This window comes from Atractosteus spatula, chromosome 4 (genome assembly GCF_055471065.1).
Source record: "Atractosteus spatula isolate fAtrSpa1 chromosome 4, fAtrSpa1.hap1, whole genome shotgun sequence".
NCBI classification, from domain to species: domain Eukaryota; kingdom Metazoa; phylum Chordata; class Actinopteri; order Semionotiformes; family Lepisosteidae; genus Atractosteus; species Atractosteus spatula.
The window spans coordinates 1,423,587-1,440,464 of NC_142709.1; the positions used below are offsets into that span (position 1 = coordinate 1,423,587).

The window sequence follows — 16,878 nt, forward strand, 5'->3', positions numbered from 1 at the left end:
GAACATTTTGTAAAAGGCATGACATGACATGAGTTTGTAAAATGAAACAGTTTTCCAGTAGATTCTAAAAAATAGAAAACAAAAACAGTTTATAGTAGGGCTTAGAAGACTGTTAACATAAATAAAAGCATAATGTTAAATATTTTTTTATTTTTTTCAGTTGGAATCCAGTTAGTGATTCTGGTGCTGTAGGCGGGTAAGGTTTGTAAAATATTTAAACTCGGTGTGCTGAATGCTGAAACACTAGTCTCTAGGATAGCCCTGTAAAACATGTCGGGTCACATTCAATGACACTGGACTACCAGTGGAGGCCATGGGGAGTCCAAAGACTAAAAATTGTAAATGACCAGCTTTGCAGCTGTGGAGCCTTCTTCTGGTGTGTAAAAGAATGAGGGTGAGAGCAGAAATACGAAGCAAGAGGGTAGGAAATATTTATTTTATTTGTCAGAGAAGTCAAAGGCATGACTACTGTATATATACAGTATATACAGTATTTCCCAGGACTATGTTAACTATAAGAGCAGTTAGAAATGAGAGCTCATCTTGCCTGCTTGACTGTTGCTCATTGACCTGAAGATCACATCCAACCATTCCAGCTCCAGCAAATGGCTGCGTAGTTTGTTCCATCGCTGAGTTGGAGTGGAAATAAATTACATGCCTCATAAGGCACAATGATGAACGTTGGATGGGCACACATTGTGAAATGACTTAAAATGTGGAACAAAAGCAGTGAAAATCAAGAAAGAAAAACACAGAAAAGAACCAATAAACCCCACTTACTGTATTAAGAGAAGGCCTTAGTGGTACAATGTCTCTTCAAGTGGTTTCGCCACAGTGAAGCCAAGTCCTCTTCAGCGTGAATCAAGGTTTTCTGTAAAGCACCTGAATGGAAATCAGTGCATATGGTGCACGTACAGAACGACACAACACACCAAACAATGAGGAGGTCCATGTGTGATCATCTTGTCAGGAGTGTCGTTTTGCTGTAGAAGCCAACCTAAAATTACTGCGTTATATTAATCAAGTTCTTGGAAGTCATCTGCTGCTCTTCTTGCAGGCTTATGTTGATGTGAGAACATTCCTGCAGGACAACATATGTCCTAATAATGTCAATGGCTTTTTTGTAAGATAAGAAAATATAAATTATACTTAATACTACAATTATACATAATTTATGCTGAAGATTTGTAGGATGAGCTTAGACAAACTATGGCACCTGTGGCTCAGTCCAGTTAACAGGCACTGCTTATTCACACTCTACAAGAAACCTTTTGGGGACAGAATCCCCCAAGACCGCATTTGCTGCCTATTGGAAAGCCTGTGTTACAGGTGTTTGCTTCCAATGTTGGCAACACAAGTTACTAGCCTGTGACTTTCACAGTCAGCTCCCTGTTGATGAACACTGTTATTGGCAAATGTTAATCAGCAAAACTTGCGGTCGGGGCACCACTTGTGGTGGTGCCCCAAAAAAAGATCTGAAATATACTGTAAATATTGCACTTAAAAGATATAGAAGAAAGTGACAGTGCTTGTCCACCCAATCATTATGATACCTAAGCCTGATGATTGTTTTGCAAAAATATGTGTCGTTTAAATGAGTTGACAAATTCAACAACTAACAGTTGATCAGGGTGTATGAGCTTATCGATGGACTCAGTTGAGTCAAATACCTTGAAACCTTGGATTTGACACGTTTTCTAAAAACATGCAAGCATATTTCACTAGCAACAATTGACAAAGGAAAAACCCAAATAACATCCTGTCCTCTGAGCTTCATGGAGCTTAGTCTTCATTTCAGTGTCTGATAAACAGGATGCTTCAGCCCCATCTTGGCTGTCTTCCATTTACATGGATGACGTGATCATTTTTGACACAGATTGAAAAACTGAATGCTGTTAACAGCATAAGGGAAGCAGGTTTGACCATAAGTCCCATCAAGAATACAGTTGGACTTACCAGAACAAAGTATATATAAGTATATATAGGGCACAGGACTGTCTCCAAGCAGACACTACTAAAAATAGCTTTCACTCAAAAACCAATGGACTTGGAATTTAGTGAGTTACTGTGCTATTCCTTATTTCTAAAAGGACATAAAAGGCAAAAGATAAAATTCTCACTTTGACCCTACAGTAAAATATTGCCATTGTTACATTTCTGTTCTCTTTAAACTTTTCTGTAATATCATCTGAAATAGACTCTTATAAATAAATAAAATAAAATATATAAATAAAATATAAAATAAAATAATTCAAGTAGGTAGCTGTGCCAGCATGCGTAGGCTCCAAAGGAACAGGTAAAGGTTTATTCCTGAAAAGAAAAGAGGTATCAGACACCAGACACCTAAAGAAAGTTCCACAGCCTAAACATTGTGTCTCTTTTCTTTTCAGCATAAAATAATTCAGTTTGTTTGTGCTGAAAATAGAATGATGTACTGTATATGTAATCTAGTATGTTGGATAAAGATAGATAAATACTACTCTTGAATGACAAAATTAAATATAATATTCTGATGTACAATATAATGTTACAAAAGTTGTTTTCTTGCAAAATAGTAGAAGCATAACAATGTCAAAGAAAAGAAGACAAAAAATAATGACAGATGACATATAGAGATAAACAATAGTATAACCATGCTGAATTTATTCTTGAAATGTCTAATACACAATGATATGATCTCCTATGTATTATTTACTTTTGGAAGGAGAGCACAACTGAAATAAATGAATGAGATACAGTACATATCAGGAACTTGCAGCTTCATTTTAACAGATGTAAGACAAATAATAATGGGACTGAAAAAATAGGAATTTCATGGTGGCTTATTAATATTTTAAAAACACAAGGCAATGATGTTCGGGAGATGTACTTTTGTAAAGTGTATTTCCATCAGTTGATTTTTGTGTGTTATTATGTGTGGCAGAGTGTTTAGCAGTGCTGCCTCTCGGTCTCTGGTTTCTGGGTGTTTGATCCTGGCCTCAGGTATCCGTGTGTAGTTTACATGGTTGTCCAGTGTGTGGGGGTTTTCTCTGTGTGTCTGCGTTTCCACATCCCTCCCGAAAGAATTGATTGGCTGCCCTGAAACGTCTCTTTGTCTCCCAACCAGGGGGATTATTCAGCTCTGATTTGTGCCCTGTGCTCAAGGTTAAGCAGTTTACAGATAATGTATGATCTGCCATTGGTGTTTTGTGAATATGGAGGAAATTCAACTTGGATTTCCTTTTGATGTGCTGATGTCTGTGACAACACTGATTTAACTGCAGATGTCATTTCTGCACATTGTACAGTTGATGTTCTTTTTTCTCTTTCTTGGAGTACGTGTATATCGTGTCGACAAATTAAATGCCAAAGTAGGAATATCTAAAAAACAAAAATAAATAACCTATACAAGGACAGTGTAAAAGTAAGAAATGTGGATCAATGATATTAAATGAAAGGGGCTCCTACTGGCCTGACAGGCAAAAGCTATGATGTTGTCTCTGTATTATACAGATGTACACAGACAGCACAGTTCATCATACTTCAGACTCTTGACATTATTAGAAGCACCTATGCATTTATCAAAATAATATTATATTACACAATAAGAAACATTCATAATACTTTGCTGTTATTATTTATATTAATTATAAATAAAAATACAAAACCTTTCCTTGGTTTCCAATACAATCAAGAGATATATGTCTACAAATATACTAATGAAAGCAAATAAAGAGCCCTTGGTAATCAGAAAAGGGTGCTTGGCCTGTGGATCTCATTTTTTCAAAGGCCAAAAGAAAGGAATGTTTGCTTGTATTTAAAGCCTTGAGCCAAAAGGGAGAGAATGCCATTTGGGTTTTGAATAGTTTTCATTGATTGTGTGCCAAGAAAAAGACTAAGCCCAGGAATCTAATTACGTAGAGAAATATAAACTACATGCAACACAAATCTTAATTATTGGGATGGAAAATACATATACATAATCATATTTAATCAGATCAATATGTCATAAACACTACAAGCATGCTTAGTTTCCTGATTAATTCAAAACTTTCAATACGATTGATCTTTTGTTTTGAAATGTCTTGCTTGTAGAAGTGCATTTACTGTACCTTATCACTCGGGACATGCCATGACTGCGGCACAGTATTCTTGAAATCTGGCAGCAAAAAATTTTTAATGGTTAGATGTATCATTTTATAAGGACAATAAGTTGAGCTCTTCCTGTAAACGGACTGCTGATCTTTGAACTTTGTTGTAATTGCTTTCTCAGGTCCGTCAGTGTAAGTGATTGTTTTCTAGGTACATGTACTGTAATTAGATAATAAAACACACAACACCTTCACCTCTAAAAACCCCTGTCCAGCAGCATAATTTATGAATTGGAACATTGAGCCACTTTATTGAAACCTATATATTTATTTGTGTTGAAGGTTATTTCCAAACAATAAAGAGAACTGCTGTCTTGGAATTGCACCATGTTTGTATGTAGTTAAACACTGTTTAAATATTTAATCCCACACATTTTCATGTACATCTTCATAAACTACTCAACCAGGGCTCATCTCCACTAAAACAAACAAACCTGCGTTTGGGGATGGAGTTATTTTTTGTGTCATTAAATGCTAGGGTTTTGGTTTGGTAGCATTTTGTTTTGTGAAATTGTTCTTAAGGGAAAAAAACGTATTTACCTGTATAACTGTTCATGCTTGGACACATGTCAAGCGACTCGGAATAAAGTTAAGAACCTTTTGGGTTTATTCCTGCCACAACCAAGAATCCAGGAAAAAAGAAACATCTTAGCATGTGCGAAAACACTTGCCTTGAAATGCAAAGCACAGTATTACTTTCAACGAGAGAAAATATTGAAAGAACCTCCCCAATGATCTATGACTATTAAACACCAATTTGAATGGCTGAAGAGTCATGAGACTTTTATGAGTCTTTATAAGAGTCTTTTATGGACTTAACTATTATGTAAGAATTAAACAGATATACATGTACAGTACTGTAAAAATGAAATTCACTTTTAATTTGATACAGGTTTCTAAGGCACCCTACAGAAGAAAACCAGACAAAACCACAACTTCCTACAAAAGAAAAAAAAAACAGTAAATGGATAATGAATGTGGATCATAAACGTCTCGTCAGAAATCAAACCACTTTTATAGAATAAAAATGTTTTTTTCTCTCTCAAAAGTGATACACTGAAATCAACTGCAAACATGATCATTAAGTTAAGGGAAGACGGTATTTAATTTGCAAAGCTACTGTGCCAATAGCTTATGCTGAGCGACTGTGCCAGGTCTGTCTGCTCGTATGGTATTGTGTGAGGTAATACAGCATGTCCTTCAGCTCAGCTGCATTTAGCACCCGTTTCATTGAAGGGGGGTTCGTGTATTCTCTTCTTGGTGCCTAACCCAGATTGCTAACATTTTATCAGGGCTGCAGGATATTGCCCTTCTTCATCCTAGCGTTAATCCCGCATCGGCAGGGTCCGCTTGTCGGCACGCCCGTCTCCATTTGGCGCGGTCATAGGTGTCCTCCACCTATGCAGGATATTGCCCTGTCGACACAAATCAAGGAAGAAACGTGAGATTTCAGTTCAGTGCAAGGGGCATTCTCGGACTGAGCAGAACTTTTCTAATTTCAGATAAAATCAATGACGCTTTTGTTCTTTTTATTGTATTTTTCATACAGCTCCTGGCAGATCTAGAGAATAACGCTCTCTTCAAGGATGATATTGAATGTCAAAAGCTAATTCTTGAAGCCATGAAATATCACCTTCTACCAGAAAGGAGGCTTTTGTTGCAAAGCCCGCGGACAAAACCGAGGAAGTCTACAGTTGGAGCGCTATATGCTGTTGGAGGGATGGATAATAACAAAGGTACTGAATAATATATGGAAATGGTATTTTCTCCTCAGGAAACATTTGCCCTGTTCCAGCAGTGCTTCAGTCTTCAAAGATACTGTACCTCCCTTGTAAATACTGTAGCAGCCAGGCAATGTGTGTTTTCTTTTTGTTTTAAATTCTTACTTTTTACTTTGTATACAATAACTTTTTAGCATCTGTCACATCCATAATTCAATATAATCTCAAGACAGTGCGACATAAGTAGGAAAATAATGTGTTTCTGAATACATTTGAATTATTTTCTTTTTTACAGGAATAAAGTATACTTTAAAGATGCAATGTTGAGTACAGTAATTTAATATACAGCAGAAAAGTGTCTGGTTAATTGCTTTGGCACAATGCAATATAGTGCATATTCTCATGACTAATGAGTTAATTATTTTTTTATGAATTGTATTTCATTTTCTGTTAAGGGAATTCCAATGTACATTATTAAGAAACACCGTCAGAAGCCAGTGCATTGTGCCTCATAGATAATTACGCGCGTACTTAATTAATATGTTTGCTTATGTAGAAACAAAGCTTATTTAAATTGACTATAAAAACATTATTTTCTGGACACCTCTTATCACTGGGAGTTATTCTTCCCTGTGCCCAGTTCTTCGGAGATAGTATCTGGGTTTCCAAAACAATTATCAGCTTAACTACACTCTTTCCCTTATTCGTTTCAATAAGTAACGACATCTCTTGTCATTACTTACAAACATTCCCATGCTCTTCTGGATCACTTAAAGTGCTTTCAGAATACAATATATTATTTCTAGAAATACAAACAAACAAATTGCCCCCGGGCAAAATTCTTTGCACTATTCATTTCAGGGTCTTAGGGGAACAAACCAGGCAGAATTTCTACTCAGGTTCTTAAAGGAAAAAACAGACCCTTTCCTTACCGCTGTAACTCTGTCCAGCCACATAAATCCATGATGCTGGTGGTAACATGATTTACATGTAAAAACAGATTTATTTCTAGATCTGCAGGATAAAAAGAATATTTGAAAAAAATGTTTTTGACATAAAGTGTTCTTTAATGATGTACCTCTCTGATTCTAAAAGTTTAGTCATAAAATCCACTATGCTGTTTAATAAGGCTGTGAAGATGGCTGTCTGCTGTACTGTTTGTACTAGGGCAGCCCGAAGACATTAAAGCCCCCATGACACTACACCGCTCCTATGTCTCTTACTCTGCCATTTCAAAATGACTTTTGCTGTTGAATGAAGTTGCTACCTCTGGTTATATCTGTGAACTTCAGTCGGGGTGGTGGTTAAGCTGTAACTCATTGTGTAGTGTGGTCTGAATATGGTTCCTGTGCAGTTTTGTATCATGTGAAAACGAGGATCGATTCATTGTCCTCCTTCAACCTTTCTATTTGGGTTTCTGGACACTGCTGTCTATATATTTTACTTCGCAGTGATTTCAATATACTCTGCATGTTCATACTCTTGACTGGCGGGCTACTGTCAGTTACAGTGCTTAGCTACTTTGAATTACGTTAGTTTTACAAAGGATGCCAACTTCCCAGCACAGAACATAGGCTATACAATAGACATGATGAACTCTTGTGGCATGGACATTACCATCCTACAGGCATTTAAACTGGGCATTACTAATCTCCTGTCCTGAGGCAGTCTCTCCACCTCCTACCAGTAGGCAATGGACTATGCCCTCCCATGGAAAGAATCAGCTGGATCCCAACTAGACTGGTGGAGAAACTAAAAAAAAAACTTCAAGTACAGTAGGTTAGCTCAATCTGTTTTTTCTTGTGGGTTCGGTTGCTTTTTATAGTGAGATGCTAACAAATTATTGACACTCCTGCGACTCCCAAAACATCCAGTTTCTTCTGCTCGTTCTTCCCCTGGTGTACCGACCAGCCGAGTCCTCTCAAGGTGGGAGGATGATGCCTTGATCGCTTGCCGAGCAAGACAGGGCTGACTGCTCATTTACAGGCTTGTGAACAGCGTTGCCAGGTCTATAAGGAAGCACTCAAGGCTGCCAGCTCCTTCTTCTATTCCTTTTTTCTTGGGAAGGGTCACGTTTTTTTCTCCATCACGAAAATGTCTGAGCCAGTCTATTTTTGTTTCCTCTACTGAACAATATAAATACGTATGATTTTATTCACAAGCAAGACATACAATGTTAATAATCATCTGATGACTCCTGCAGTCATGTCAGCTACACCTACTGCAGCTCAAACAAATCTGCTCTCCTGTTATTATATTGCTGTGGAATCTGCTTATGTAACTAAGTTGGCAGTTACAATGAAACCTACTACCTTTACTTCGGACCTAATTCTTATAGCCCGTATAAAATCTAGTTTCTCTTCTCTTTGTCCTAATATCATCTAAAAATAATTTGAAGCTGCTATTTCTTAGATAAGAATGTTTCAATGCATCAGCACTCTGCAATGTATCATCTATCACTCAGCAATGATTTACAAACTTATTTATGTATAGCATCTGCTTATCAACTGGTATTTTAAGTGTGTAATTTAAAAATAAATATTTAAATTGAAAACACAAATCAATTATATATATATTTTTATTAGCCTGGGAACACCCTGTATAGTAATTGTTGTATTCTCAGGCAATTAAATTTGCATTAGGAAGTAAAAATGCTTAAATTAATTATAGGATATCTCTGCTGTAGTACTAGATGTATAAGAAATATGTTTGCTTTCTTTATATGGAACAACAGGGTATTAATTTCTAATAAGGATTGGTGAGTTTAATCCTTTGTGAACAAACACCATAAATTTTCACTGTTTTCTTGTACTGAATGCTTCCCTAGGTGCAACAACCTTAGAGAAATATGACCTAAGGACAAACACTTGGACACAAGCTGGAATTATGAACGGTAGGAGGCTGCAGTTTGGAGTGGCTGTGATTGATGAAAAGCTGTATGTTATTGGTGGGAGGGATGGCCTACAGACTTTAAACTCAGTGGAATGTTACAACCTGAAAACAAAAACATGGACCATCGTGCCTGCGATGTCAACTCATAGACACGGACTTGGTAAGTAAACCATGAACTGTAAGTGCAGTTCAAATAAACTCAGCTCTCAGTCTTAAGATCTGGTGTCTTGGCTCCTTCAAGGCTACCCAAACAGCAGTGAAGCATGAATACAAGTGGGCAGTCAGAAACAGTTACACAAGAAGACTCTCATTATGTTGTTTTTTGGTAACTGATACTAGCTAAAGACATAATTCTCAAATCAATCAGCCCAGTGGATTAATAACACGAGACAAAAAATAAATTGATGAGCACTCTCCTTCCTGTTACAAGACATTAATGACTTTTTCTGAGCCTTGTAACCTTTCAGGCCCCATTACCCTATTAATTTCTAATTAAGGACTTCCATACCTTCCATTTCCACGACAAACAGAGAACATTAAATAGATAAAAATGCAATTATTACGTCAAACTGAGACTGAACCTAACCTATTTGATACACACACATTTTTTAGCTAATTGTTTTCTGGTATAAGAACTTTGGAGTATATAATTCTCCAGGAGAATATTTTGGATGCCTGATTAATTAAATGCATATGGTTCCTAACCAGCTGACTGCAGGGCCTCAGACTCGATGCACATCTGCACTTTTTGCATGGTCTACCATGTTTTTTTGTACTGTCTACCCTGTGTGGTGTCTAATGTACATACTGCATACAAATGTCTATAAACTCCTCTACTACTTTACTACTACATATATTCCATACTGTTTAACACTAAGGTGTACTGTTTAACACCTTATTATTACTACATAAAAAGGTGTTCATTTGGCCCATCTATCTGTTTTTTTGTCAGTAACTAATTAAATTGACCACCCAAGAATCTATTTCTACGCTTTCTTGAAGGAGACCAGGGTATCGGCTTCAACTCGCTCCATACTCCCACAGCCTTCCGGTTCTCAGATCTCCAAAGCTTTCACTTGTCTTGTCTGGTTTAGTTTCACTGGTGATTATGAAGCAATCCATATAATTACCTTGTCAGCTTCTGAGGATTCTGAATCAAGTCCTCTCATAGCCGGCTCTATGCAGGATATTCCTCCGAGCAGAGAAAGTTATCTGCCTGCCGTCTCTGAGCCGAATGCAATATCTTCCTCGCATCTCAGTGACCAAATTGTACACAGTTTTCTCAATGAGGCCTTAATAGTGCATTAGGCAATTTTAACATCATAACCACTGATTCACAACACTTGCTTTTAACAATACTGTATATCCTGTTTCACTTACTGCTTTCCCACATTGCTGGAAGATTAAAATAGCATCATCATATGCAGCAAAGTCATTCTTAGAAGCAGCCTGCTCAGACTTAAAGTTTCACCTTTAATTTTTATATTTTTTTTCTACTTTGGTTTTAAATGTTTTTTGACAGATTTTAATTTACAAAGTGCTGTGCTGATTTTTAAGAACTTTGTCTCCTATATAGCTAAATAACAAATAACCTATATAACAGCTAAATTCAACCATTGTTATGAAACACTGCAAAATAAGCAAAGAATTCATTAACTCATTTTGTAAATGACTATATAATGTTACATTTGCAATTATTTTAAATATGAAGAAAATAGAACACAGAAAAACACAAATAAAATGTATAAGTAAACTCACATTGGTGAAAATGATGTTGTCTTCTAATATCTACAGTACATATTATGGCATGTATTACACAATAATGTAATTAAATACAACACATTTTTCCTGTTAGAAATTTCAGCCAAGTATTATGTCCTTATACTTTGTGTTCTGCAGTTTTATTCCCAGAGGTTAGTGGTTCATTTCCCATTGTCCAGTACGTTTGCACTGTTGATACTGATCAATTACTATTCAACCACTGTGAGGAAAATATCTTACAATAAGCTAATTTTTTAACAGATGGGAATCTGACCCAAGATTTTTTTGCATAGCAGTTACAGCACACATGGACATTGTTAAACTAAAGCATCTGATGCATTTTAATGAGACTTATTTGCAGTCATGTAATATTTGCTTGTCAAAATGAAACAGATGAACGGTGAAGCAATTATTTAGCTTTGAAGTTTCATAATTTATCTTTATATGTAAGCAGGTGTTATTCTATTTTCAAAAGATCATCATGGTGTCTGCTCTATTGTTACATACAGTAGTTTCTTCTGATTTTCTATTGCTGTCAACACTGTGTGGAGTTTGCATGTTTTCTACAGTTTCACACTTATTTTGTCCTGGGTGCTCTTGTGTCCTCCCACCTTGCTTGTTGAGACATTCTGGGAAGGTTTGTTTGGCTATTTCAAATGTTCCCCTTTCTCTGTAGCCCTGTGACAGACTGATACACCATCCAGGTGGAGAGCAGGCTCTCTGTCCCATCTTGAACCTCATATTCCCTGGACGGGCCTTGACATACAGTACTGTGGCCCTGACCAAGAAAAGCATCATCCTCATAATGGATGGGCAACAATATGCTTTAGTGCAGAGCAGGTTTATTTGGCAACATACTGAAGAATAATATTTCTGATACAGTATGTCTTCTCTGGGTGAATTTCATAAATAGTGTATGGAGCACACAATCAGCAAGGCAGTGGATATTTACTGTGTGAACCTGAAAAGATGCAGATCTCTTTCTTGTTCCTGTCCCAAACTAAACACAGTTAAAGGTTAACATATTTGAGTATACTGTACATAAGAGAAGGAAAAAACCACACTGTGTATAAGGAAACAAGGTCAATAGCAACATAATGAGGATTAAGTGCTTTGTCTAGTGAATCTTACCTTGTATGAGTCTTATAAAAGGTATGACTGGAAAAAGACTATTGATTTTAACCTTTCAAACTTGTGTATTGTTTTCCAATCAAGGTTCCTGTTTTATTTAGACCATTTATATACAGCATATTTTATGCCATAAAAAACAGGACTTTATGGCATTTTTGACAGAAACATGTATGACAATTTTAGACAGAATTGGTGATTAATAGCAAGATGACTTATTTATACACACTCACTTTTGGAAGACTTGGTTTTACCATTCTACATACTATTTTTCAATTAACTGTTATTTAGATTACGATGAGACCTGCTGCAGTAGTACCAATATGCCTGGCTAGACTTCAGAAAGTAAAGCTTTATCTCTGATTACCATCAATAATCCATTCCGGCGTTAACAGGAGTCACCAGCAAAGAACATTAGGTTTCACTGTTCCATTTAATGTCTCTTCTTTTTAGCTGTTTGCAGTGTTTACACTGTGATGTCAGTTTTCTACCCTTGTTCACAGAGCTGTGCCAGTAGATTTTCTTTTAATTTCTTTTTAAGGGGCCTACTGGGCTGCAGGTTTACCTGCTATGACAGCTCATACCAACAGCTTATGTCCATTGAGGCCTTGCTATGGAGTTGATTAGCACTGGAATATCCTTCTGAGCTGTGGCATCAGATCACAGCACTGTTAACTCACATCAACCAGCAGCTACTCTTGCTCTTGGAAACTAAAACTGCCAATTTCTCCTTTACAGGTTGCAGTTGTATATTTTGGTCTTAGAGTTGAAGTCCATAATTAAAAGAAGAAAAGTGTTAATGATTTCACAGTTGTGCAAGACAAGGAAGGACTCCTCTAGTATTACCACTAGATGGTAGCACATGTGCAGATATTGTTTGTGAAAGGGAATATAAGGATTGTATAGCCTTTCCTAAATTTGTCACAAAAATGTTTTTATTTATAATTCCATGATGAAAGGAAACTATTAAAATTTAACCAACACTCTGAAATGACAGTGAGTGTCTAAAAAAAAAAGTCAATATTGATGATGCAGTTACTATCTTTTTTAGTCAATTATCATTCATCCTGCATTAGAAGTCCATATTGTAGCCTAATACAGAAACATCGCCTTCTGCTTCTGTAAATACACACCTGTTTTACATTCTCTTCATGTCGTTAAAGGTTTGCATCACAGGATCACAGTTACCACCACATCACATCACTGCATCACAGATACTACATGTCCCAGCAGGACTGACTTGTTCATTTATTACTTGTACGCTTGTGTACATTTCATTTGAAGCTGTTATTAAACTTATTATTAATATGACTCCCCCTTAGTTTGCTGGTTGTCTGTGAAAACATGCAATGTGGTGTAAGAGCTGGATTAAATGGAATCCAGTTTACACGGTATTATAATATACACAGTAATATAAATATACAGTTATACAGTACCTAGAGTTGAACAGCAGGTCAAAAAACAGGTTGGGATAGAATTGGGATGGGGCATTATTAACAAGTATTTGTGTTTGTTTAATAATAAGTAAGAAATACATAATCGTGAATGTGATTTTAATGTGGAGTTCACTTTCAAAGGTACTGAAGAATAAAAAAGAGGAGATCTAAGAAGCAAACAATTCCAATAATATTATCATATAAATAATTCAACAAGCAGAGGACTCCAAAACCAATTAAAAGTAACAGAAGTTCGTTTCTCAGTTTGTAGTTATGATCCCCTCAAGGCAAGATGAGTCATTAAACTCAAAGCAAACCTGACCTTAATCATGACAATCGGTCTTCCCAGGTCTTCGTTTTTCAAAGTGCAATTATCTGTCGACATTTGTGGGCAGTGACATACAGTACTACTGCCTTGATGTCAGACTGAGTGACATTGCTACTGAAATCTAGTATTCCCCCTATGCAAAGAAATCAACGCCATAGATCTTCTTTGCTGAGCTGTGAGAAGACGCTCACTAATGACACACAGCACAACACACAGAAAGCCACCCTGGCAGCAGATGATGTCACTTCTAGGAACATGTAATGCGCTGTATCTTTGTTACCCTGCCTCCTAGCAGGAAAGATGTCAGCCACTTATGAATTTTAGCTTGAGGTTCAGCTGCAAATTGAAGTCTGTATTCTGTATAAACAGTAATCCAATCTCTCTATGAATTTAAATCCTGCATTGACTATTTCGCATTGAACAGATGAAAGAAGCTTTTGTCTAAAAACCCCACCAAGAATTTATTTTCGTAATTTAAGGTGTTGAAGGAGGTAGAAGTTTTAATTAAATCCTGTTTTATTAGACAAATATGTTTTTCCTAGAGGACCATTCGAAACATAATTTAGCTAAATAAGGCTGACATTTTACCTAGAAAATGGCTGAAACCTTAGAATAAGTCAGGAGTTGCAATTAGGTTACATATTATACATATTATAACTAATTATAATTAATGAGATAAAACCACATGATGGTTTTTGTGAAACTTTAATTACTTCAGTTCATAGAATATAATCTAATATAATCATACCTGTGTCAATAAAAAAAAACTTTTCTGAACAAAATGCAAAGATTTTAAAATTTTGTATTACAAAGCCATAGTATGTATTGGAATGCTTTTGTATCTAGCTCCTTCAAAATAACAGTTGAAATGGTCTTCTAAACAAAAACAAGCAACTTTAAAACAATTAGGGGTTTTCTTTTTCCTCACATGAAGTTCCTTCCATCCATTTTCTAACTGCTGTATCCAGCTCAGGGTCAGAGGGGAGGCAGAGCATGTCAGGGGAAGCAATGGGTCCACCCTGGACGGGACGCCAGCCCACCCCTGGGCCCCCACAGAACACACAGACTCAGACACGCACGCTCACATGAGCACCAATTAACCTACCAGAATGTCTCTGGACCTTGGGAGGAAACCAGAGCACCCAGAGGAAACCCAGGTGAACACAGGGAGAACATACAGACTCCGTGCACATAGCACATAGCACCCCAGGAACCGAACCCAATGCTGACCTCGTCACCCATCACATGAAGCTGTTCGACCTAAATACTTTGTTTAGCTCATTGGTTCATCATCATTACTCTGTCCTTTCCATTCCAGTGTCTTTTATGGGCTGTGTAGTTCATTTTCTTTTATTTCTTCACCTTCCTTCACCATGCCTTCACTGTCTGGATATTCATTGCTGATCGGTGCGTTGGAGAGCCATGGTTGATACAGACTGGACTGCTGAAGAACACACAAATGTAAAATTCTGTGACAGATTCATTCATTTATTGGGTTAAGGAGTTAATTTAAGAGCACTCAACTGCGTGCATTGTTTTTGAAATATTGTCTATTTGAAAAAAATCAGAGATCTGTCTATTCTTTCCAGATATTTGTAATGTGCTGTCACAAATCAGTTACATAGCCACCTCATTGCAAATAAACTTTCAAACCCCTCCAATCTGGCTTCTGACAACTTCACAGCACTGAAACTGCCCTGGTCAAAGTCACTAACAATCTTCTAATAGCTCAGGTGGGGAGCTGCGTCAGCATGCGTAGGCTGCAAAGGAACAAGTAATAGGTTTATTCCATGCTGAAAAAAAGAAGAAAGAGGACACAACGTTTCGGCCGTGGAGCCTTCTTCAGGTGTGAGAGAGACAGGGCAGTAGGCAAAGGTAAAGTAGCGGGAGAACAAAGGTTGGGAGGGACTATCTTCTAATAGCTTCTGATTCTTGTTCTCTTTCTATCCTCATTCTTCTTGATCTCAGTGCTGCTTTTGACACTGTTAACCACGACATCTTACTCTCTCATCTTGAGTCTGTGTTTGGAGTTTCTGACACTGCTCTCAAATGGTGCAAGTCTTACTGTACCTCACTGATCGCTGTCACTTTGTCTGTCTTGGCGCATTTAGGTCGTTAAGTCTGGTGTTCCTCAGGGCTCAATACTGGGCCCTTTACTTTTCAGTATTTACTGTACATGTTTCCACTTGGTCACCTTTTAAGATCACATGGCCTCAACTATTATTTCTATGCTGATGACACTCAAATCTACATCTATACCACTGATCTGGCTATCTCTATTCTATCTATCTATTCTATCTAATTGCATCTCCAACATAAAAACGTGGATGGCATTTCACCAAATTCTGGTGATACCTCAGATATTTGCATTAGTTTGTTTGACACACATTTTCTGTCTGGGCAGGGGAACAAGTTTGCTGGGTTTCTTTATGTCATTAAGTAGCTTTCCAAGACACTCCCCAGGTGGTGCCTGTGTTTTTATATTCACTATAGCTTTATATCTGAGAAATATGTTGCTCACATTTATTGTTAAAGTGATTATCACAGTACTACAGTACATGTAGGTAACTTTATAAACTGTTAAAATATACTGTATATGGTATATGCAATAAAAAGGTTTATGCATTTTCAGGAGCTCTATCACTTTTCTTTTGAGGGTATTTGCAGAGCACAGTGTTTTCTTCAATGGGCTTCTTCAGTATCAACACTGAAACAAGCTAGAAGATGTGAGTGAGGAGTGAGGAGAAGGTGTGTTTAAAATTGAACTTCTTTACTCCAAGGGATCTGGAAGTATGGAACAAGCTACCCTGCTACCCTTGTTGTCAAAGCCAAAGGCCCTGGCTACTCTAAAGAAGAAAGCTGGATAGGATCCTTGGATCGGTTTTCTATTAGCAACCAAACAAGCTGAAGGGGCCAATGGCCTCCTCTCTTTTGTAACCTTTATTGCCTTTATTGTGATCTAAGTGCTCATATTTATCAACAGGCAATGATGTATGACTTATTTATGCAAAATAAAGGTATTTTTTGAAATATCAAAATGGAAATAGCATAGGTTCTAAAAATGTAAATACTATACTATGATGTATACAGGTGTTCCCCCTACACCAATAATCCTATAATAAGAGTTAAGAGGCATATCTGACAGTTTAATCACAGAGTTTGTTTTTTATACAAGACAGGGGATGTAACTATGATCTATATATAGACTGATTACCCCTTAATGTAATTTTGTTTGCTGTAACTTATGAAAATATTTTCATCTTCACTAATAAAATGCCAAACACAAACATGTAAATCAAGCATGTTTTAAAAGAGACATAGTAAATAAATATTACTAGAATGAAGGTGTATTTTATAGTGTGCATAAAATGCAAAATACACTAGAGACAAGGATTCTCGCTCCTAATGAAGATGATACATTCCTCCTACAAATAAGAGGCCTGATACTGTGTTGCAGTAATGTTTGCCATAAATTAGCAACA

At 36.8% G+C, this 16,878-nt stretch overlaps 1 protein-coding gene across 1 annotated transcript in view; it reads left to right on the plus strand.

Annotated features, from left to right (window-relative positions):
* Positions 1-16,878, plus strand: part of LOC148835582 (kelch-like protein 1) — a 50,620-nt gene that overhangs the window by 31,400 nt on the left and 2,342 nt on the right. The window contains exons 6-7 of the mRNA XM_088913122.1: positions 5,680-5,866; positions 8,679-8,903. Of these exons, the coding sequence (XP_088769248.1) occupies positions 5,680-5,866; positions 8,679-8,903 (412 nt within the window). The remainder of the gene's footprint in view (positions 1-5,679; positions 5,867-8,678; positions 8,904-16,878) is intronic.